The sequence below is a fragment of the Oncorhynchus keta genome, unplaced genomic scaffold (assembly GCF_023373465.1).
Source record: "Oncorhynchus keta strain PuntledgeMale-10-30-2019 unplaced genomic scaffold, Oket_V2 Un_contig_19446_pilon_pilon, whole genome shotgun sequence".
NCBI classification, from domain to species: domain Eukaryota; kingdom Metazoa; phylum Chordata; class Actinopteri; order Salmoniformes; family Salmonidae; genus Oncorhynchus; species Oncorhynchus keta.
The window spans coordinates 1-23,164 of record NW_026281482.1 but is presented as its reverse complement, the minus strand read 5'-3'; the positions used below and the strand labels follow the sequence as shown (position 1 = coordinate 23,164).

The following is a 23,164-nucleotide window of genomic DNA, read 5'->3' as shown; positions in this document are numbered from 1 at the left end:
CCCTCCTCTCTTCTCCAGACCATTTCCGGAGACCTTCTCCCTTACCTCACCTCGCTCATCCCTGACCGCTGGCTACGTCCCTTCCGTCTTCAAGAGAGCGAGAGTTGCACCCCTTCTGAAAAAACCTACACTCGATCCCTCCGATGTCAACAACTACAGACCAGTATCCCTTCTTTCTTTTCTCTCCAAAACTCTTGAACGTGCCGTCCTTGGCCAGCTCTCCCGCTATCTCTCTCAGAATGACCTTCTTGATCCAAATCAGTCAGGTTTCAAGACTAGTCATTCAACTGAGACTGCTCTTCTCTGTATCACGGAGGCGCTCCGCACCGCTAAAGCTAACTCTCTCTCCTCTGCTCTCATCCTTCTAGACCTATCTGCTGCCTTCGATACTGTGAACCATCAGATCCTCCTCTCCACCCTCTCCGAGTTGGGCATCTCCAGCGCGGCCCATGCTTGGATTGCGTCCTACCTGACAGGTCGCTCCTACCAGGTGGCGTGGCGAGAATCTGTCTCCTCACCACGCGCTCTCACCACTGGTGTCCACCAGGGCTCTGTTCTAGGCCCTCTCCTATTCTCGCTATACACCAAGTCACTTGGCTCTGTCATAACCTCACATGGTCTCTCCTATCATTGCTATGCAGACGACACACAATTAATCTTCTCCTTTCCCCCTTCTGATGACCAGGTGGCGAATCGCATCTCTGCATGTCTGGCAGACATATCAGTGTGGATGACGGATCACCACCTCAAGCTGAACCTCGGCAAGACGGAGCTGCTCTTCCTCCCGGGGAAGGACTGCCCGTTCCATGATCTCGCCATCACGGTTGACAACTCCATTGTGTCCTCCTCCCAGAGCGCTAAGAACCTTGGCGTGATCCTGGACAACACCCTGTCGTTCTCAACTAACATCAAGGCGGTGGCCCGTTCCTGTAGGTTCATGCTCTACAACATCCGCAGAGTACGACCCTGCCTCACACAGGAAGCGGCGCAGGTCCTAATCCAGGCACTTGTCATCTCCCGTCTGGATTACTGCAACTCGCTGTTGGCTGGGCTCCCTGCCTGTGCCATTAAACCCCTACAACTCATCCAGAACGCCGCAGCCCGTCTGGAGTTCAACCTTCCCAAGTTCTCTCACGTCACCCCGCTCCTCTGCTCTCTCCACTGGCTTCCAGTTGAAGCTCGCATCCGCTACAAGACCATGGTGCTTGCCTACGGAGCTGTGAGGGGAACGGCACCTCAGTACCTCCAGGCTCTGATCAGGCCCTACACCCAAACAAGGGCACTGCGTTCATCCACCTCTGGCCTGCTCGCCTCCCTACCACTGAGGAAGTACAGTTCCCGCTCAGCCCAGTCAAAACTGTTCGCTGCTCTGGCCCCCCAATGGTGGAACACACTCCCTCACGACGCCAGGACAGCGGAGTCAATCACCACCTTCCGGAGACACCTGAAACCCCACCTCTTTAAGGAATACCTAGGATAGGATAAAGTAATCCTTCTCACCCCCCCCCCTTAAAAGATTTAGATGCACTATTGTAAAGTGGATGTTCCACTGGATGTCATAAGGTGAATGCACCAATTTGTAAGTCGCTCTGGACAAGAGCGTCTGCTAAATGACTTAAATGTAAATGTAAATGTAAATGTACTGTCACGACTATAGTGGAAGTTAAAGGCAATTCCCCAAAAGAAAGATGGTGGCTTTAAAATGTCATTTTAACCAATTAGTACCATTAAATATGTCTAACAATAATGATGAAATATGATTCAAAGACTCTTTCAATTAATTGGTTGCCTTTACCAGAGGCATAAAATTAGTATCTAATTAATGTTCAGCTAAAAATGGTATATTCATAGATGGTGCGAGTCCAGGATCAAATGACAAGAAACACTACTTTAGGCTTAACCAGTGAAGATGGCCATCAAATCACCTCCCAGGTGAAACCAGCCTACAATCACCTCTACAATCACCACCAGGACAGACAAAGACGAAATTGTTAGAGACCCATGAAATGAGACTGCTAACAAGACAATTTTCCACAACATGAACACAATAAGCACCTAGAAGACATCCAGTCCTCCTCCAGACCAGGGGATCAGGGGAGAGAGGTGGGCTGGTTAGGGTGGAGAGGAAGCTGAAATAAACCAACCACCTAGGGGTAGCTGGGGCTGGCATTACCTCCTCTGGGACTGTTAGGTCACTATGGACGAGCTGAGACACAGGCACTGGTAATTTAGGGGCAATGAGGGGTATTTGGGGGCATTTCCAGGGCACAGGACACTGGGGAGCTTGTTTCTAGGATACATTTAAACAGACTGACAGACCGCTTGGAAAGCTAACTGCCGTCTCTGACAGATTGCATGAGAATTAAATATTGATTTAAAGTAGACTTGTGTAACAGAACTTATTCATTATTACCAGACTAAGTAATGGATTAGGTAAGGTCCTGCCTGCTGATTGGTTGGTAAGTGGTAACTACAAGATCCTCGTAGCCTACCACATCTAGCAAGTTCAATACTGTGCATTGCATATACAGTTGAAGTCGGAAGTTTACATACACCAAATACATTTAAACTCGGAAATCGGAAATCTACATAAGTACTATACAGTTACAGATGTAACAAGGAAATTAGGCCGAAGGTAATTGCTTGCAGTCAATCACCATAATGTAGCATTAACCCTCCGATAATAAACCACACAACTCACTTGCTGAACGTACGTGCAATCTTGCTCAAATAAACACACTGACAACTTAGTCGGCAGCCAAACGTGCATCTTCTTCTTCTTCTTCTGTGGGATTGGGTTGGCGGATCGCAGCCAACATTTAAAGTACATAAGCCTACATTTGTGAAATGAGCAATATTTGTATGAACTCTTAAAAATCCTCTTAAGGATCAGACCCTTTTTTTCAATTTTCGCCTAAAATAACATACCTAAATCTAACTGCCTGTAGCTCAGGCCCTGAAGCAAGGATATGCATATTCTTGATACCATTTGGTATTCTTGATACCAAGGAAACACTTTGAAGTTTGTGGAAATGTGAAAGTAATGTAGGAGAATATAACACATTAGATCTGGTAAAAGATAAAATAAAAAACATGCATTTTCTATTAATTTCTTTGTTCCATCATCTTTGAAATGCAAGAGAACGGCCATTATATGACTTAGGACTCTAGACTCAATTTAGATTTTGGCCACTAGATGGCAGCAGTGTATGTACAACGTTTTAGACTGATCCAATGAACCATTGCATTACTGTTCAAAATGTTGTATCAAGTCTGCCCAAATTGGTTTATTGATACATTTTCAAGTACATGACTGTGCACTCTCCTCAAACAATAGTATGGTATTCTTTCACTGTAATAGCTACTGTAAATTGGACAGTGCAGTTAGATCAACAAGAATTTTTACTTTCTACCCATATAAGACATGTCTGTGTCCTGGGAAATGTTCTTGTTATTTACAATATCATGCTAATCGCATTAGCCTAACGTTAGCTCAACTGTCCCGCGTGGGACACACCGATCCCAATTAATTAACAGACTACATTTTTGGGGCAAATGAAAAAATTATTGTCTTTTGTTGAACAAAAGCATTATCTAGTTCAAATATGGCATGTTTACACTATTTATTTCTGTTTTCAGCAGTTTCAATGGGGACTTTTATTTTGAAGCGAAACCAAAAATGATATATTTGTGGCTAATCGTTATTGTAGCTAGCTTCACATGAGTGGTGCTGAAGCGAACACAAGCAGTTGAGCAACGCGCCGACATTGATCAACCAACATGTGTTAGACACCACCCACAGACCACCACCCACCACCCCATTTGATTGACACCCCCTCATTATAATATTGGAGGAAGAAATATGTAAATGAATTAATTAATAAATATAAAAATTAATTTAAAAAATTAAGTTTGAATAATTAGACAATACAAAGAAAAATAATGAAATACATACTGATATGTAGAAAACATGAATACATTTTAATCAGTATTTCTGCATTTCCTTGCTCATTTCTTTAATTATGTGTGGATTTATTTATGTATTTATATGTGCATTTGTTTTCAGGTTTGGTTCTCCATATGAATTAACCATATCAAACATAAATTCCCTACTTCTCAGAATGTGTTTCACACACTACAGTGTACAATGAAGGTTGAATAGGCAGTTCACGTACAGAAACTCCCTCAACGTGTCAGCAGAGCAGATAGAAAGCTGATTGTAAACAGAAATCATAGGGTACATACTTCTACAACCAGAGACAGAAGCCCAAAACGCAGTCCTACCTAAATCAATGAGCTAGTACTTAGCGTGCCTGATCTCCTCTGCTAAATCATCATTTCATAATTGAAATGGCTCTTGGGCATTCCTCTGCTCTGTCAATTACAGAAGAGAACATGGCTACAGATGCAATGCAGGACATTTAAAACTTGTAGTGTATTTGAGGAGGAAGTTTGTAATTTCCACTTTGAAATTTCCGACTTGTACTCCCTTACGAAAAATGTGTCAACCTCTACAAAACAAATTCCATTCATTATAATACACATAATGATTCACATTTCCTGTTGCTGCAGGATTATTTTCCTGCTGTAGCAAACTGACTCAAATTAAGATCCTACATCTGTAACTCCATACTCTGTCTCAGTGCTAACAATACACAAACACAAGGCTAGGGGACGATTTAGCTGTGTTACTGAAAGAACTGTCATTATCACTACAGATGAAGGGCTGTACACAAGACATAGCCGACATAAAACGTTAATATGCAGTGGATGACACCCTCTACACTGAACGCAGACTTTCAGAAATGGTTATGTGTGCTGATGGCAGATGCACGGTGCATTAGGAAAGTATTCAGACCCCTTCATTTTTTACACATTTTGTTACGTTACAGCCTAAAATTGATTACATTTTTTTTCCCCTCTCATCAATCTACACACAATACCCCATAATGACAAAGCAAGTTTTCAGAAAGAAACTGTTGAAAATGTATAAAAACAATAAAAACTGAAATACCACATTTACAGATACTAATATTATTATTATTATTATATATATAGCAAAATATAGTGTTTGTTCAATGATGTTGTCTCTTAAATAGTGTTTATTAATGATGTTGTCTCTTAACAGTAAACTATAGTGTTTATTAATGATGGTGTCTCTTAACAGTAAACTATAGTGTTTATTAATGATGGTGTCTCTTAACAGTAAACTATAGTGTTTATTAATGATGGTGTCTCTTAACAGTAAACTATAGTGTTTATTAATGATGGTGTCTCTTAACAGTAAATTATAGTGTTTATTAATTATGTTGTCTTTTAAATAGTGTTTATTAATGATGGTGTCTCTTAACAGTAAACTATAGTGTTTATTAATGATGTTGTCTCTTAACAGTAAACTATAGTGTTTATTAATGATGGTGCCTCTTGACAGTAAACTATAGTGTTTATTAATGATGTTGTCTCTTAACAGTAAAGTGTTTACTATCTATAGTGTTTATTAATGATGGTGTCTCTTAACAGTAAACTATAGTGTTTATTAATGATGGTGTCTCTTAACAGTAAAGTGTTTATTAATGATGTTTACTAATGACAGTGTCTCTAAATAGTGTTTATTAATGATGGTGTCTCTTAACAGTAAACTATAGTGTTTATTAATGATGGTGTCTCTTAACAGTAAACTATAGTGTTTATTAATGATGGTGCCTCTTGACAGTAAACTATAGTGTTTATTAATGATGTTGTCTCTTAACAGTAAACTATAGTGTTTATTAATGATGGTGTCTCTTAACAGTAAACTATAGTGTTTATTAATGATGGTGTCTCTTAACAGTAAACTATAGTGTTTATTAATGATGGTGTCTTTTAAATAGTGTTTATTAATGATGGTGTCTCTTAACAGTAAACTATAGTGTTTACTAATGACAGTGTCTCTAAATAGTGTTTATTAATGATGGTGTCTCTTAACAGTAAACTATAGTGTTTATTAATGATGGTGTCTCTTAACAGTAAACTATAGTGTTTATTAATGATGGTGTCTCTTAACAGTAAACTATAGTGTTTACTAATGACAGTGTCTCTAAATAGTGTTTATTAATGATGGTGTCTCTTAACAGTAAACTATAGTGTTTATTAATGATGGTGTCTCTTAACAGTAAAATATAGTGTTTACTAATGACAGTGTCTCTAAATAGTGTATATTAATGATGGTGTCTCTTAACAGTAAATTATAGTGTTTATTAATGACAGCGTCTCTAAATAGTGTTTATTAATGATGTTGTCTTTTAAATAGTGTTTATTAATGATGGTGTCTCTTAACAGTAAACTATAGTGTTTACTAATGACAGTGTCTCTAGTTTTTCATCCAAACGTCAAAATACTGCCCCCTACACTCAACAGGTTAAGCAATAGGCTTTTTTTCTGGCCACTCATCCGTAAAGCCCAGCTCTGTGGAGTGTATGGCTTAAAGTGGACCTATGGACAGATACTCCAGTCTCTGCTGTGGAGCTTTGCAGCTCCTTCAGAGTTATGTTTGGTCTCTTTGTTGCCTCTCGGATTAATGCCCTCCTTGCCTGGTCCGTAAGTTTTGGTGGGCGGCCCTCTCTTGGCAGGTTTGTTGTGGTGCCATATTCTTTCCATTTTTGAATAATGGATTTAATGGTGCTCCGTGGGATGTTCAAAGTATCTGATATTTTTTTATAACCTAACCCTGATCTGTACTTCTCCACAACTTAGTCCCTGACCTGTTTGGAGAGCTCCTAGGTCTTCATGGTGCCGCTTGCTTGGTGGTGCCCCTTGCTTAGTGGTGTTGCGGACTCTGGGGCCTTTCGGAACAGGTGTATATATTAACTGAGTTATATTAACTAATTACTGAGATCATGTGACACTTAGATTGCACACAAATGCACATTATTTAACGAACTATGTGACTTCTGAAGGTAATTGGTTGTACCAGATCTTATATAGGGGCTTCATAGCAAAGGTTGAATACATATGCATGCACCACTTTTCTGTTTAAATATTTATTTTATTTTTTCCATTTTTTTCCTTCATATTTAAAAAAATATATATATATATAAATAAATATATGTAATTTTTTTCATTTCACTTCACCAATTTGGACTATTTTGTTTATGTCCATTACATGAAATAAAATAAAAATCCATTTAAAGTACAGGTTCAATAGGCAACAAAATAGGAAAAACGTCAAGGGGGATGAATACTTTTGCAAGGCACTGTATTATCTCTAACCAGACATGAAGTCCACAGGAGAGCAGCACTAGTAAATATGTTGTTGAGTGACACAACACACAGCACGGCGCGTTGGAGCCGTCATGGCACATCTGCAGTACAATGCTAATTTGTGTCTCCAGATGGACAACCAGTTAATAACAAATCAATGGAACAAATCAATGGAACAAATCAATGGCACAATTAAAACTGGAGTAATTGGATTAAGGGACAAATAGAGAGATCAACCATCTGCTTTGTTGTCATGGTCACTTGGCAGCCACAACAAGCTTCCCCCTAAAGTCAGGAAAGCGGAGTCCCTGCCCATCTCCCAAAAACATCTGAAACCCTACCTCTTTGAAGAGTATCTGAAATAACTCCAACAGGGCACTTCTCTTTTCCTAAAATACTTTGTTCAGAGAAAATGTACTTGACAAGATTGTGATGTGTTGTTGTCTCACCTAGCTTGAGTCAATGAGTATCAAACTCTTTGTTATGACAAGCCTAAATCATTTCAAGAGTAAGCATTTGCTTAATTAACAAGTCACATAATACGTTGCATGGACTCCACACATACAAATAGCTATAAGGTCCCTCAGTCAAGCTATTCATTCAAACACAGATTCAATCACAAAGACCAGAGAGGTATTGCAATACCTCGCAGAGAATGGCAGCTATTGGTAGATGGGGAAAAAATCATAAAGCAGACACTGAATATCCCTTTGCTCATCGTGAAGTTATTAATTACACCTTTGATGGTGTATCAATACACCCAGTCATTACAAAGATACAGGCATCCTTCCAAACTCAGTTTCCAGAGAAGAAGGAAACCGCTCAGGGATTTCACCATCAGGCCAATGGTGACTAAAAAACAGCTTCAGAGTTTAATGGCTGTGATGGGAGAAAGCTGAGGATGGATCAACCACATTGTTGTTACTCCATAATACTAACCTAATTGTCAGGGGAAAAGAATGAAGCCTGTACAGAATAAAAAAATATTCCAAAACTGTTTGCAATAAGGCACTAAAGTAAAACTGCAAAAAAATGTGGCAAAGAAATTAACTTTATGTCCTGAATAGAAAATGTTATGTTTGGGGCAAATCCAACACAACATATCACTGAATACCTCTCTTCATATTTTCAAGCATGGTGGTGGCTGCATCATGTTGTGGGTATGCTTGTCATTCAAGGACTAGGGAGTTTTTTTGGATAAAAAGAAATGGAATAGAGCTAAACACAGAACAAATCCTAGAGGAAACCCTGATTCACTCTGCTTTCCACCAGACACTGGGAGACAAATTCACCTTTCAGCAGGACAATAACCTAAAACACAAAGCCAAATATACACTGGAGTTGTGTACCAAGACAACATTGAATGTTCCTCAGTGGCCTAGGTCTGACTTAAATCAGCTTAAAAATCTATGGCAAGACATGACAATGGCTGACTAGCCATGATCAACAACCAACATGACAGAGCTTGAATAATTTTTTAAAGAATAATGTGCAAACATTGTATAATCCCAGTGTGCAAAGGTGATTCCACTGTAGCCCTCAGGGGGGTGAACACGTAATTACAGAGCATTTTGTGTAGATCGTTGACAGAAAATGACAATTAAATCTATTTTAGTCTCACTTTGTAACACAACAAAATGTGTGAAAAATCAAGAGGTGTGAATGCATTCTGAAGGCACTGTATCTTAAGATGAATGCACTAACTGTAAGTAGCTCTGGATAAGAGAGTCTGATGACTAAAATGTTAACACGGATGTAATGTCCAATCATCAGTTTTGGAGGGTTGATTGGTACCTCATTTTGGTTTGGTAAACACATTGATTAAGACTTTGAGTTTCTTTTTTCTTTACCCAGCAAATAGCTTCATTATGCAAATGAATTTCCTGTGAATAAATATCTCTTTTGACAGAATCCTCTTGCTTATTTGGTGAAGCATTCAGAAATTCATATCCATGTACTAGGCAAACCTCATAGCTGGTAATACTGTATATTCCACATCCTTGAGGTGAACCAAATCAACATTTAAAAACACATAAGGGATAGTAAGAGAAGGAAACATCTCAGTCCGTTAGTAAGCCAATGTCTTTGATTCAACATACAGAATAATGAGACTTCTTCCTGTATCTCCAACTCTTCAGAAAGTCCATGTAGTCATCTGTAATCACATGTTGAGATCTATCTCACCAAAGAGAACCCTGAGGGGATTTAGGATTGAACAGAACCATCTACAGGACATATCCTCCAATTGACCCTTAAACATTACACCACTTTTAACATTGAAGATGGTTCTTATATTGCAAGTTGTAATAAGACTGGCACTGCAATGTTAATTACTTGTCAGAACAGAGTGAGAGGCCACTTACCTCCAGCCACTGTCCGTGGGACTGCATTTTGATGAGGACGCAGGGGTCTGGCTTGGACAGGGCGTCCCGGTCTGAGATGCCCTTGCAGGTCACCCGCAGCTCCACTTTGGCCAGGCACGGGCTGTTGAACAGACCAAGGGTGTTGGCCGCAGACTCATAGATGTTGCTCATGGTGTGTGTGTGTGTGGCGAGTGTTCTGCGAGGGAGACAAACACACATATCACAGTGATTACAGGGAGTCGTCACTCATCATTCAGCACACGCACGCACGCACGCGCACACACACATACTTCATCTACTTTATTTACAAATACACACAAACATCCCCAAACACTGTACATTCAGGAAACTTGATTATCACGAGGGCTCTTTGTTCCTTTAGAAGCCCCTCCGCCCCCACAGCTGTCAAACTGCTGCTAATTATCCCATGCTGATTTGATGAGCACACCAGACAGGATATGATAGCATTTTCCTGTCCAGCAATCACCTAATTAATCTCAACCCTCCAATTAGACCGTCAAGGTAAATGAGATCTGTGAGATGTGAAGTGATGATCTCAATCAAGCTCTTGCTGCTAGTGATTCTCTGATCCAACTCTACACAGACGACACCATTCTGTATATATCTGGCCCTTCTTTGGACACTGTGTTAACTAACCTCCAAACGAGCTTCAATGCCATACAACTCTCCTTCCGTGGCCTCCAACTGCTCTTAAATGCAAGTAAAGCTAAATGCATGCTCTTCAACCGATCGCTGCCCGCACCTGCACACCTGTCCAGCATTACTACTCTGGACGGTTCTGACATAGAATATTCAATAACTACAAATACCTAGTTGTCTGGTTAGACTGTAAACTCTCCTTCCTGACTGACATTAAGCATCTCCAATTCAAAATTAAATCTAGAATCGGCTTCCTATTTCACAACAAAGCATCCTTCACTCATGCTGCCAAACATAATCTCGTAAAACTGACTATCCTACCGATCCTTGACTTCGGCGATGTCATTTACAAAATAGCCTACACTCTACTCAGCAAATTGGATGCAGTCTATCACAGTGAAATCCATTTTGTCACCAAAGCCCCATATACTAACCACCACTGCGACTTGTATGCTCTTGTTGGCTGGCTCTTGCTTTATATTCGTTGCCAAACCCACTGGCTCCAGGTCATCTATAAGTCATTGCTAGGTAAAGCCCCACCTTATCTAAGCTCACTGGTCACCATAACAACACCCACCTGTAGCACACGCACCAGCAGGTATATCTCACTGGTCACCATAACAACACCCACCCGTAGCATGCGCTCCAGCAGGTATATCTCACTGGTCACCATAACAACACCCACCCGTAGCACGCGCTCCAGCAGGTATATCTCACTGGTCACCATAACAACACCCACCCGCAGGTAGGTCACGCGCTCCAGCAGGTATATCTCACTGGTCACCATAACAACACCCACCCGTAGCACGCGCTCCAGCAGGTATATCTCACTGGTCACCATAACAACACCCACCCGTAGCACACGCTCCAGCAGGTATATCTCACTGGTCACCATAACAACACCCACCCCTAGCACACGCTCCAGCAGGTATATCTCACTGGTCACCATAACAACACCCACCCGTAGCACACGCTCCAGCAGGTATATCTCACTGGTCACCATAACAACACCCACCCCTAGCACGCGCTCCAGCAGGTATATCTCACTGGTCACCATAACAGCACCCACCCGTAGCACACGCTCCAGCAGGTATATTTCACTGGTCTCCATAACAACACCCACCCGTAGCAGCAGGTATATCTCACTGGTCACCATAACAACACCCACCCCTAGCACGCGCTCCAGCAGGTATATCTCACTGGTCACCATAACAACACCCACCCCTAGCACACGCTCCAGCAGGTATATCTCACTGGTCACCATAACAACACCCACCCCTAGCACACGCTCCAGCAGGTATATCTCACTGGTCACCATAACAACACCCACCCGTAGCACACGCTCCAGCAGGTATATCTCACTGGTCACCATAAAAACACCCACCCGTAGCACGCGCTCCAGCAGGTATATCTCACTGGTCACCATAACAACACCCACCCGTAGCATGCGCTCCAGCAGGTATATCTCACTGGTCACCATAACAACACCCACCCGTAGCACGCGCTCCAGCAGGTATATCTCACTGGTCACCATAACAACACCCACCCGTAGCACGCGCTCCAGCAGGTATATCTCACTGGTCACCATAACAACACCCACCCGTAGCACACGCTCCAGCAGGTATATCTCACTGGTCACCATAACAACACCCACCCGTAGCACACGCTCCAGCAGGTATATCTCACTGGTCACCATAACAACACCCACCCGTAGCACACGCTCCAGCAGGTATATCTCACTGGTCACCATAACAACACCCACCCGTAGCACGCGCTCCAGCAGGTATATCTCACTGGTCACCATAACAACACCCACCCGTAGCACGCGCTCCAGCAGGTATATCTCACTGGTCACCATAACAACACCCACCCGTAGCACGCGCTCCAGCAGGTATATTTCACTGGTCACCATAACAACACCCACCCGCAGCAGGTATATCTCACTGGTCACCATAACAACACCCACCCGTAGCACACGCTCCAGCAGGTATATCTCACTGGTCACCATAACAACACCCACCCGTAGCACGCGCTCCAACAGGTATATCTCACTGGTCACCATAACAGCACCCACCTGTAGCACACGCTCCAGCAGGTATATCTCACTGGTCACCATAACAACACCCACCCGTAGCACGCGCTCCAGCAGGTATATTTCACTGGTCACCATAACAACACCCACCCGTAGCACACGCTCCAGCAGGTATATCTCACTGGTCACCATAACAACACCCACCCGTAGCACGCGCTCCAGCAGGTATATTTCACTGGTCACCATAACAACACCCACCCGTAGCACACGCTCCAGCAGGTATATCTCACTGGTCACCATAACAACACCCACCCGTAGCACGCGCTCCAGCAGGTATATCTCACTGGTCACCATAACAGCACCCACCCGTAGCACACGCTCCAGCAGGTATATCTCACTGGTCACCATAACAACACCCACCCGTAGCACACGCTCCAGCAGGTATATTTCACTGGTCTCCATAACAACACCCACCCGTAGCACACGCTCCAGCAGGTATATCTCACTGCTCATCCCCACAGCCAATTCCCCCTTTAGCCGTCTTTCCTTCCAGTTCTCTGCTGCCAATGACTGGAACGAACTGCAAAAATCACTGAAGCTGGAGACTCCCTCTCTAACTTTAAGCACCAGCTGTCAGAGCAGCTCACAGATCACTGCACCTGTACATAGCCCATCTGTAAATAGCCCATTCAACTACCTCATCCCCATACTGTTTTTTTTTTGTTGCTCCTTTGCACCCCTGTTGGACATTCATCTTCTGCACATCTGTCACTCCGGTGTTTAATTGCTAAATTGTAATTATTTCACTACTATGGCCTATTTATTGCCTTACCTCCCTTATCTTACCTCATTTGCACACACTGTATATAGACTTTTCTATTGTGCTATTGACTGTATGTTTGTTTATTCCATACTTAACTCTGTGTTGTTGTTTGTGTCGCATTGCTTTGCTTTATCTTGGCCAGGTCGCAGTTGTAAATGAGAACATGTTCTCAACTGACCTACCTGGTTAAATAAAGGTGAAAATAAAAAATAAATAAAAAATAAAAATGGACTAATACCAAATCTCCTGGTGCAGTGTTAGGCTCTTATATTCCTTTGAGAACTTGGGACTAGGTTCTATCTATCTATCTATCTATCTATCTAATTGGCATTGAATTTTGTCAGCTATTTTTTATCTTCTATTCTTTTGAACGTAACAACATCAATTGTGAGGTATTTAGAGTACTGTATAGGTAGAGAACATTGAACAGAACAAGGCTATGTCAATAACATACATCTAACAAATATGCAGATAGAACCTTAAAGTCCCAAGCTCTTGGCTTGATAATAACTAATCAAAAGAAAGTGATACTATGGATCAGAAGACAACAGCAGCTTGTTAATTCAGACAAGGTTACCACTACTGTAGCCCTGGGGAAGCAGACAGGGTTACCACCACTGTATAGCCCTGGGGAAGCAGACAGGGATACCACCAATGTAGCCCTGGGGAAGCAGACAGGGTTACCACCACTGAAGACCTGGGGAAACAGACAGGGTTACCACCACTGAAGACCTGGGGAAACAGACAGGGTTACCACCACTGTACCCTGGGGAAACAGACAGGGTTACCACCACTGAAGACCTGGGGAAACAGACAGGGTTACCACCACTGTACCCTGGGGAAACAGACAAGGTTACCACCACTGTACCCTGGGGAAGCAGACAAGGTTACCACCACTGTACCCTGGGGAAGCAGACAAGGTTACCACCACTGTACCCTGGGGAAGCAGACAAGGTTACCACCACTGTAGCCCTGGGGAAGCAGACAGGGTTACCACCACTGTAGCCCTGGGTAAGCAGACAGGGTTACCACCACTGTAGCCCTCGTGAAACAGACAGGGTTACCACTACTGTATAGCCGTGGGGAAACAGACAGGGTTACCACCACTGAAGCCCTGGGGAAACAGACAGGGTTCCACCACTGTAGCCCTGGGGAAGCAGACAGGGTTACCACCACTGTAGCCCTGGGGAAACAGACAGGGTTACCACCACTGTAACCCTGGGGAAGCAGACAAGGTTACCACCACTGTAGCCCTGGGGAAACAGACAGGGTTACCACCACTGTAACCCTGGGGAAGCAGACAAGGTTACCACAACTGTAGCCCTGGGGAAACAGACAGGGTTACCACCACTGTAGCCCTGGGGAAACAGACAGGGTTACCACCACTGTAGCCCTGGGGAAACAGACAGGGTTACCACCACTGTAGCCCTGGGGAAACAGACAGGGATACCACTACTCTATAGCCCTGGGGAAACAGACAAGGTTACCACCACTGTAGCTCCGGGGAAACAGACAAGGTTACCACCACTGTAGCCCCGGGGAAACAGACCGGGTTACCACCACTGTACCCTGGGGAAGCAGACAGGGTTACCACCACTGTAGCCCTGGGTAAGCAGACAGGGTTACCACCACTGGAGCCCTGGGTAAACAGACAGGGTTACCACCACTGTAGCCCTCGTGAAACAGACAGGGTTACCACCACTGAAGACCTGGGGAAACAGACAGGGTTACCACCACTGTAGCCCTCGAGAAACAGACAGGGTTACCACCACTGTAGCCCTGGGGAAACAGACAGGGTTACCACTACTGTATAGCCCTGGGGAAACAGACAGGGTTACCACCACTGAAGCCCTGGGGAAACAGACAGGGTTCCACCACTGTAGCCCTGGGGAAACAGACAGGGTTACCACCCCTGTACCCTGGGGAAACAGACAGGGTTACCACCACTGTAACCCTGGGGAAGCAGACAAGGTTACCACAACTGTAGCCCTGGGGAAACAGACAGGGTTACCACCACTGTAGCCCTGGGGAAACAGACAGGGTTACCACCACTGTAGCCCTGGGGAAAGACAGGGTTACCACCACTGTTACCCTGGGGAAGCAGACAGGGATACCACCACTGTAGCCCTGGGAAACAGACAGGGTTACCACCACTGTAGCCCTGGGGAAACAGACAGGGTTACCACCACTGTAGCCCTGGGGAAACAGACAGGGTTACCACCACTGAAGACCTGGGGAAACAGACAGGGTTACCACCACTGTACCCTGGGGAAACAGACAGGGTTACCACCACTGTACCCTGGGGAAACAGACAGGGTTACCACCACTGTACCCTGGGGAAACAGACAAGGTTACCACCACTGTACCCTGGGGAAGCAGACAAGGTTACCACTACTGAGCCCTGGGGAAGCAGACAAGGTTACCACCACTGTACCCTGGGGAAGCAGACAAGGTTACCACCACTGTAGCCCTGGGTAAGGACAGGGTTACCACCACTGTAGCCCTGGGTAAGCAGACAGGGTTACCACTACTGTATAGCCGTGGGGAAACAGACAGGGTTACCACCACTGAAGCCCTGGGGAAACAGACAGGGTTCCACCACTGTAGCCCTGGGGAAGCAGACAGGGTTACCACCACTGTAGCCCTGGGGAAACAGACAGGGTTACCACCACTGTAACCCTGGGGAAGCAGATAAGGTTACCACCACTGTAACCCTGGGGAAGCAGACAAGGTTACCACAACTGTAGCCCTGGGGAAACAGACAGGGTTACCACCACTGTAGCCCTGGGGAAACAGACAGGGTTACCACCACTGTAGCCCTGGGGAAACAGACAGGGTTACCACCACTGTAGCCCTGGGGAAAAAGACAGGGATACCACTACTCTATAGCCCTGGGGAAACAGACAAGGTTACCACCACTGTAGCTCCGGGGAAACAGACAAGGTTACCACCACTGTAGCCCCGGGGAAACAGACAGGGTTACCACCACTGTACCCTGGGGAAACAGACAAGGTTACCACCACTGTACCCTGGGGAAGCAGACAAGGTTACCACCACTGTACCCTGGGGAAGCAGACAAGGTTACCACCACTGTAGCCCTGGGGAAGCAGACAAGGTTAGCCCTGGGGAAGCAGACAGGGTTACCACCACTGTAGCCCTGGGTAACAGACAGGGTTACCACCACTGTAGCCCTGGGTAAGCAGACAAGGTTACCACCACTGTAGCCCTCGTGAAACAGACAGGGTTACCACCACTGAAGACCTGGGGAAACAGACAGGGTTACCACCACTGTAGCCCTCGGGGAAACAGACAGGGTTACCACCACTGTAGCCCTGGGGAAACAGACAGGGTTACCACCACTGTAGCCCTGGGGAAACAGACAGGGTTACCACCACTGTAGCCCTGGGGAAGCAGACACAGTTACCACCACTGTATCCCTGGGGAAGCAGACAAGGTTACCACAACTGTAGCCCTGGGGAAACAGACAGGGTTACCACCACTGTAGCCCTGGGGAAACAGACAGGGTTACCACCACTGTAGCCCTGGGTAAGCAGACAGGGTTACCACCACTGTAGCCCTGGGGAAACAGACAGGGTTACCACCACTGTATAGCCCTGGGTAAGCAGACAGGGTTACCACCACTGTAGCCCTGGGGAAACAGACAGGGTTACCACAACTGTAGCCCTGGGGAAGCAGACAGGGTTACCACCACTGTAGCCCTGGGGAAACAGACAGGGTTACCACCACTGTACCCTGGGGAAACAGACAGGGTTACCACCACTGTACCCTGGGGAAACAGACAAGGTTACCACCACTGTACCTGGGGAAGCAGACAAGGTTACCACCACTGTACCCTGGGGAAGCAGACAAGGTTACCACCACTGTAGCCCTGGGGAAGCAGACAGGGTTACCACCACTGTACCCTGGGGAAGCAGACAGGGTAGCCCCACTGTAGCCCTGGGTAAACAGACAGGGTTACCACCACTGTAGCCCTGGGTAAACAGACAGGGTTACCACCACTGTAGCCCTGGTGAAACAGACAGGGTTACCACCACTGTATAGCCCTGGGGAAACAGACAGGGTTACCACCACTGAAGCCCTGGGGAAACAGACAGGGTTCCACCACTGTACCCTGGGGAAACAGACAGGGTTACCACCACTGTAGCCCTGGGGAAACAGACAGGGTTACCACCACTGTAGCCCTGGGGAAACAGACAGGGTTACCACCACTGTAGCCCTGGGGAAACAGACAGGGTTACCACCACTGTAACCCTGGGGAAGCAGACAAGGTTACCACCACTGTAGCCCTGGGGAAACAGACAGGGTTACCACCACTGTACCACTGGTTACCACCACTGTAGCCCTGGGGAAACAGACAGGGTTACCACCACTGTAGCCCTGGGGAAACAGACAGGGTACCACCACTGTACCCTGGGGAAACAGACAAGGTTACCACCACTGTAGCCCTGGGAAACAGACAGGGTTACCACCACTGTAGCCCTGGGGAAACAGACAGGGTTACCACCACTGTACCCTGGGGAAACAGACAAGGTTACCACCACTGTACCCTGGGGAAGCAGACAAGGTTACCACCACTGTACCCTGGGGAAACAGACAGGGTTACCACCACTGTACCCCTGGGGAAGCAGACAAGGTTACCACCACTGTAGCCCTGGGGAAACAGACAGGGTTACCACCACTGTAGCCCTGGGGAAACAGACAGGGTTACCACCACTGTAGCCCTGGGGAAACAGACAGGGTTACCACCACTGTAGCCCTGGGGAAACAGACAGGGTTACCACCACTGAAGCCCTGGGGAAACAGACAGGGTTACCACCACTGTAGGTTTACCACCACTGTAGCCCTGGGGAAACAGACAGGGTTACCACCACTGTAGCCCTGGGGAAACAGACAGGGTTACCACCACTGTAGCCCTGGGGAAACAGACAGGGTTACCACCACTGTAGCCCTGGGGAAGCAGACAGGGTTACCACCACTGTATAGCCCTGGGAAAGCAGACAGGGATACCACCAATGTAGCCCTGGGGAAGCAGACAGGGTTACCACCACTGAAGACCTGGGGAAACAGACAGGGTTACCACCACTGAAGACCTGGGGAAACAGACAGGGTTACCACCACTGTACCCTGGGGAAACAGACAAGGTTACCACCACTGTACACTGGGGAAGCAGACAAGGTTACCACCACTGTACACTGGGGAAGCAGACAAGGTTACCACCACTGTACCCTGGGGAAGCAGACAAGGTTACCACCACTGTAGCCCTGGGGAAGCAGACAGGGTTACCACCACTGTAGCCCTGGGGAAGCAGACAGGGTTACCACCACTGTAGCCCTGGGGAAACAGACAGGGTTACCACCACTGTAGCCCTGGGGAAACAGACAGGGTTACCACTACTGTATAGCCCTGGGGAAACAGACAGGGTTACCACCACTGAAGCCCTGGGGAAACAGACAGGGTTCCACCACTGTAGCCCTGGGGAAGCAGACAGGGTTACCACCACTGTAGCCCTGGGGAAACAGACAGGGTTACCACCACTGTAGCCCTGGGGAAGCAGACAGGGTTACCACCACTGTAGCCCTGGGGAAACAGACAGGGTTACCACCACTGTAGCCCTGGGGAAGCAGACAGGGTTACCACAACTGTAGCCCTGGGGAAACAGACAGGGTTACCACCACTGTAGCCCTGGGGAAACAGACAGGGTTACCACCACTGTAGCCCTGGGGAAACAGACAGGGTTACCACCACTGTAGCCCTGGGGAAACAGACAGGGATACCACTACTCTATAGCCCTGGGGAAACAGACAGGGTTACCACCACTGTAGCTCCGGGGAAACAGACAAGGTTACCACCACTGTAGCCCCGGGGAAACAGACAGGGTTACCACCACTGTACCCTGGGGAAACAGACAAGGTTACCACCACTGTACCCTGGGGAAGCAGACAAGGTTACCACCACTGTACCCTGGGGAAGCAGACAAGGTTACCACCACTGTAGCCCTGGGGAAGCAGACAAGGTTACCACCACTGTACCCTGGGGAAGCAGACAAGGTTACCACCACTGTAGCCCTGGGGAAGCAGACAAGGTTACCACCACTGTAGCCCTGGGGAAGCAGACAGGGTTACCACCACTGTGTCCCTGGGTAAGCAGACAGGGTTACCACCACTGGAGCCCTGGGTAAACAGACAGGGTTACCACCACTGTAGCCCTCGTGAAACAGACAGGGTTACCACCACTGAAGACCTGGGGAAACAGACAGGGTTACCACCACTGTAGCCCTCGAGAAACAGACAGGGTTACCACCACTGTAGCCCTGGGGAAACAGACAGGGTTACCACCACTGTAGCCCTGGGGAAACAGACAGGGTTACCACCACTGTAGCCCTGGGGAAACAGACAGGGTTACCACCACTGTAGCCCTGGGGAAACAGACAGGGTTACCACCACTGTAACCCTGGGGAAGCAGACAAGGTTACCACAACTGTAGCCCTGGGGAAACAGACAGGGTTACCACCACTGTAGCCCTGGGGAAACAGACAGGGTTACCACCACTGTAGCCCTGGGGAAACAGACAGGGTTACCACCACTGTAGCCCTGGGGAAACAGACAGGGTTACCACCACTGTAGCCCTGGGGAAACAGACAGGGTTACCACTACTGTATAGCCCTGGGGAAGCAGACAGGGTTACCACCACTGTAGCCCTGGGGAAGCAGACAGGGTTACCACCACTGAAGACCTGGGGAAACAGACAGGGTTACCACCACTGAAGACCTGGGGAAACAGACAGGGTTACCACCACTGAAGACCTGGGGAAACAGACAGGGTTACCACCACTGTACCCTGGGGAAACAGACAAGGTTACCACCACTGTACACTGGGGAAGCAGACAAGGTTACCACCACTGTACCCTGGGGAAGCAGACAAGGTTACCACTACTGTAGCCCTGGGGAAGCAGACAAGGTTACCACCACTGTACCCTGGGGAAGCAGACAAGGTTACCATCACTGTAGCCCTGGGGAAGCAGACAGGGTTACCACCACTGTAGCCCTGGGTAAGCAGACAGGGTTACCACCACTGTAGCCCTCGTGAAACAGACAGGGTTACCACTACTGTATAGCCGTGGGGAAACAGACAGGGTTACCACCACTGAAGCCCTGGGGAAACAGACAGGGTTCCACCACTGTAGCCCTGGGGAAGCAGACAGGGTTACCACCACTGTAGCCCTGGGGAAACAGACAGGGTTACCACCACTGTAGCCCCGGGAAACAGACAAGGTTACCACCACTGTACCCTGGGGAAACAGACAAGGTTACCACCACTGTACCCTGGGGAAGCAGACAAGGTTACCACCACTGTACCCTGGGGAAGCAGACAAGGTTACCACCACTGTAGCCCTGGGGAAGCAGACAAGGTTACCACCACTGTACCCTGGGGAAGCAGACAAGGTTACCACCACTGTAGCCCTGGGGAAGCAGACAGGGTTACCACCACTGTGTCCCTGGGTAAGCAGACAGGGTTACCACCACTGGAGCCCTGGGTAAACAGACAGGGTTACCACCACTGTAGCCCTCGTGAAACAGACAGGGTTACCACCACTGAAGACCTGGGGAAACAGACAGGGTTACCACCACTGTAGCCCTGGGGAAACAGACAGGGTTACCACCACTGTAGCCCTGGGGAAACAGACAGGGTTACCACTACTCTATAGCCCTGGGGAAACAGGCAGGGTTACCACCACTGTAGCCCTGGGGAAACAGACAGGGTTACCACCCCTGTACCCTGGGGGAAACAGACAGGGTTACCACCACTGAACCCTGGGGAGCCCTGGGCCCTGAAACAGACAGGGTTACCACCACTGAAGCCTGGGGAAACAGACAGGGTTACCACCACTGTAGCCCTGGGGAAACAGACAGGGTTACCACCACTGTAGACCTGGGGAAACAGACAGGGTTACCACCACTGAAGCCCTGGGGAAACAGACAGGGTTACCACCACTGTAGCCCTGGGGAAACAGACAGGGTTACCACCACTGTAGCCCTGGGGAAACAGACAGGGTTACCACCACTGTAACCCTGGGGAAACAGACAGGGTTACCACCACTGTAGCCCTGGGGAAACAGACATGGTTACCAACAGACAGGGTTACCACCACTGTAGCCCTGGGGAAACAGACAGGGTTACCACCACTGTAGCCCTGGGGAAACAGACAGGGTTACCACCACTGTATAGCCCTGGGGAAACAGACAGGGTTACCACTGGGGGAAACAGACAGGGTTACCACCACTGTATAGCCCTGGGTAAACAGACAGGGTTACCACCACTGTATAGCCCTGGGTAAACAGACAGGGTTACCACCACTGTAGCCCTGGGGAAACAGACAGGGTTACCACCACTGTAGCCCTGGGGAAACAGACAGGGTTACCACCACTGTAGCCCTGGGGAAACAGACAGGGTTACCACCACTGTAGCCCTGGGGAAACAGACAGGGTTACCACCACTGTAGCCCTGGGGAAACAGACAGGGTTACCACCACTGTAGCCCTGGGGAAACAGACAGGGTTACCACCACTGTAGCCCTGGGGAAACAGACAGGGTTACCACCACTGTAGCCCTGGGGAAGCAGACAGGGTTACCACCACTGTAGCCCTGGGGAAACAGACAGGGTTACCACCACTGTAGCCCTGGGGAAACAGACAGGGTTACCACCACTTACCACTAGCCCTGGGGAAACAGACAGGGTTACCACCACTGTAGCCCTGGGGAAACAGGCAGGGTTACCACCACTGTAGCCCTGGGGAAGCAGGCAGGGTTACCACCACTGTAGCCCTTGGGAAACAGACAGGGTTACCACCACTGTAGCCCTGGGGAAACAGACAGGGTTACCACCACTGTACCCTGGGGAAACAGACAGGGTTACCACCACTGTAGCCCTGGGGAAGCAGACAGTGTTACCACCACTGTAGCCCTGGGGAAACAGACAGGGTTACCACCACTGTAGCCCTGGGGAAACAGACAGGGTTACCACCACTGTAGCCCTGGGGAAACAGACAGGGTTACCACCACTGTATAGCCCTGGGGAAACAGACAAGGTTACCACTAATGTAACCCTGGGGAAACAGACAGGGTTACCACCACTGTAGCCCTGGGGAAACAGACAGGGTTACCACCACTGTAGCCCTGGGGAAACAGACAGTGTTACCACCACTGTAGCCCTGGGGAAACAGACAGGTTACCACTACTGTAACCCTGGGGGGAAACAGACAGGGTTACCACCACTGTAGCCCTGGGGAAGCAGACAGTGTTACCACCACTGTAGCCCTGGGGAAGCAGACAGTGTTACCACCACTGTAGCCCTGGGGAAACAGACAGGGTTACCACTACTGTAACCCTGGGGAAACAGACAGGGTTACCACCACTGTAGCCCTGGGGAAACAGACAAGGTTACCACCACTGTAGCCCTGGGGAAACAGACTGGGTTACCACCACTGTATAGCCCTGGGGAAACAGACAAGGTTACCACTACTGTAACCCTGGGAAACAGACTGGGTTACCACCACTGTATAGCCCTTGGGAAGCAGACAGGGTTACCACCACTGTATAGCCCTGGGTAAACAGACAGGGTTACCACAACTGTAGCCCTGGGGTAGCAGACAGGGTTACCACCACTGTAGCCCTAGGCAAGCAGACAGGGTTACCACCACTGTAGCCCTGGGGAAACAGACAGGGTTACCACCACTGTAGCCCTGGGGAAACAGACAGGGTTACCACCACTGTAGCCCTGGGGAAACAGACAGGGTTACCACCACTGTAGCCCTGGGGAAACAGACAGGGTTACCACCACTGTAGCCCTGGGGAAACAGACTTGGACAGAAGATTCCACTTCCTTTTTCATTGAAACTGATAGAGTGGTGTTCTAATCAAAGTGTCCTTCTCTGAGTAATTGGATTTAGCCTGACAGGCTAATAGCTAGCGACATCGCGGAACAACAGTCCCGCCGACCGATCCCTGAGCAATTAAACGCTCCATGGAGAG

The 23,164-nt window shown here is 47.6% G+C and overlaps 2 protein-coding genes across 2 annotated transcripts in view; one reads left to right on the top strand and one right to left on the bottom strand.

Moving 5' to 3' along the window:
• Nucleotides 1-9,819, bottom strand: part of LOC118382017 (copine-4) — a 119,561-nt gene extending 109,742 nt beyond the window's left edge. Inside the window, exon 1 of the mRNA XM_052504507.1 lies at nucleotides 9,603-9,819. Coding sequence (XP_052360467.1) covers nucleotides 9,603-9,773 — 171 coding nt within the window. The 5' untranslated portion in view covers nucleotides 9,774-9,819. The remainder of the gene's footprint in view (nucleotides 1-9,602) is intronic.
• Nucleotides 9,820-10,861: 1,042 nt separating this feature from the next.
• LOC127920415 (mucin-3A-like) lies at nucleotides 10,862-12,833 on the top strand (the record flags this gene model as incomplete). The annotated part of the gene is made up of 6 exons (XM_052504506.1): nucleotides 10,862-10,968; nucleotides 11,029-11,136; nucleotides 11,191-11,244; nucleotides 11,722-11,883; nucleotides 11,992-12,153; nucleotides 12,358-12,833. Coding segments are annotated over exons 1-6 (1,030 nt in total), but the record flags the coding sequence as incomplete, so codon positions are not given.
• Nucleotides 12,834-23,164: the final 10,331 nt, after the last annotated feature.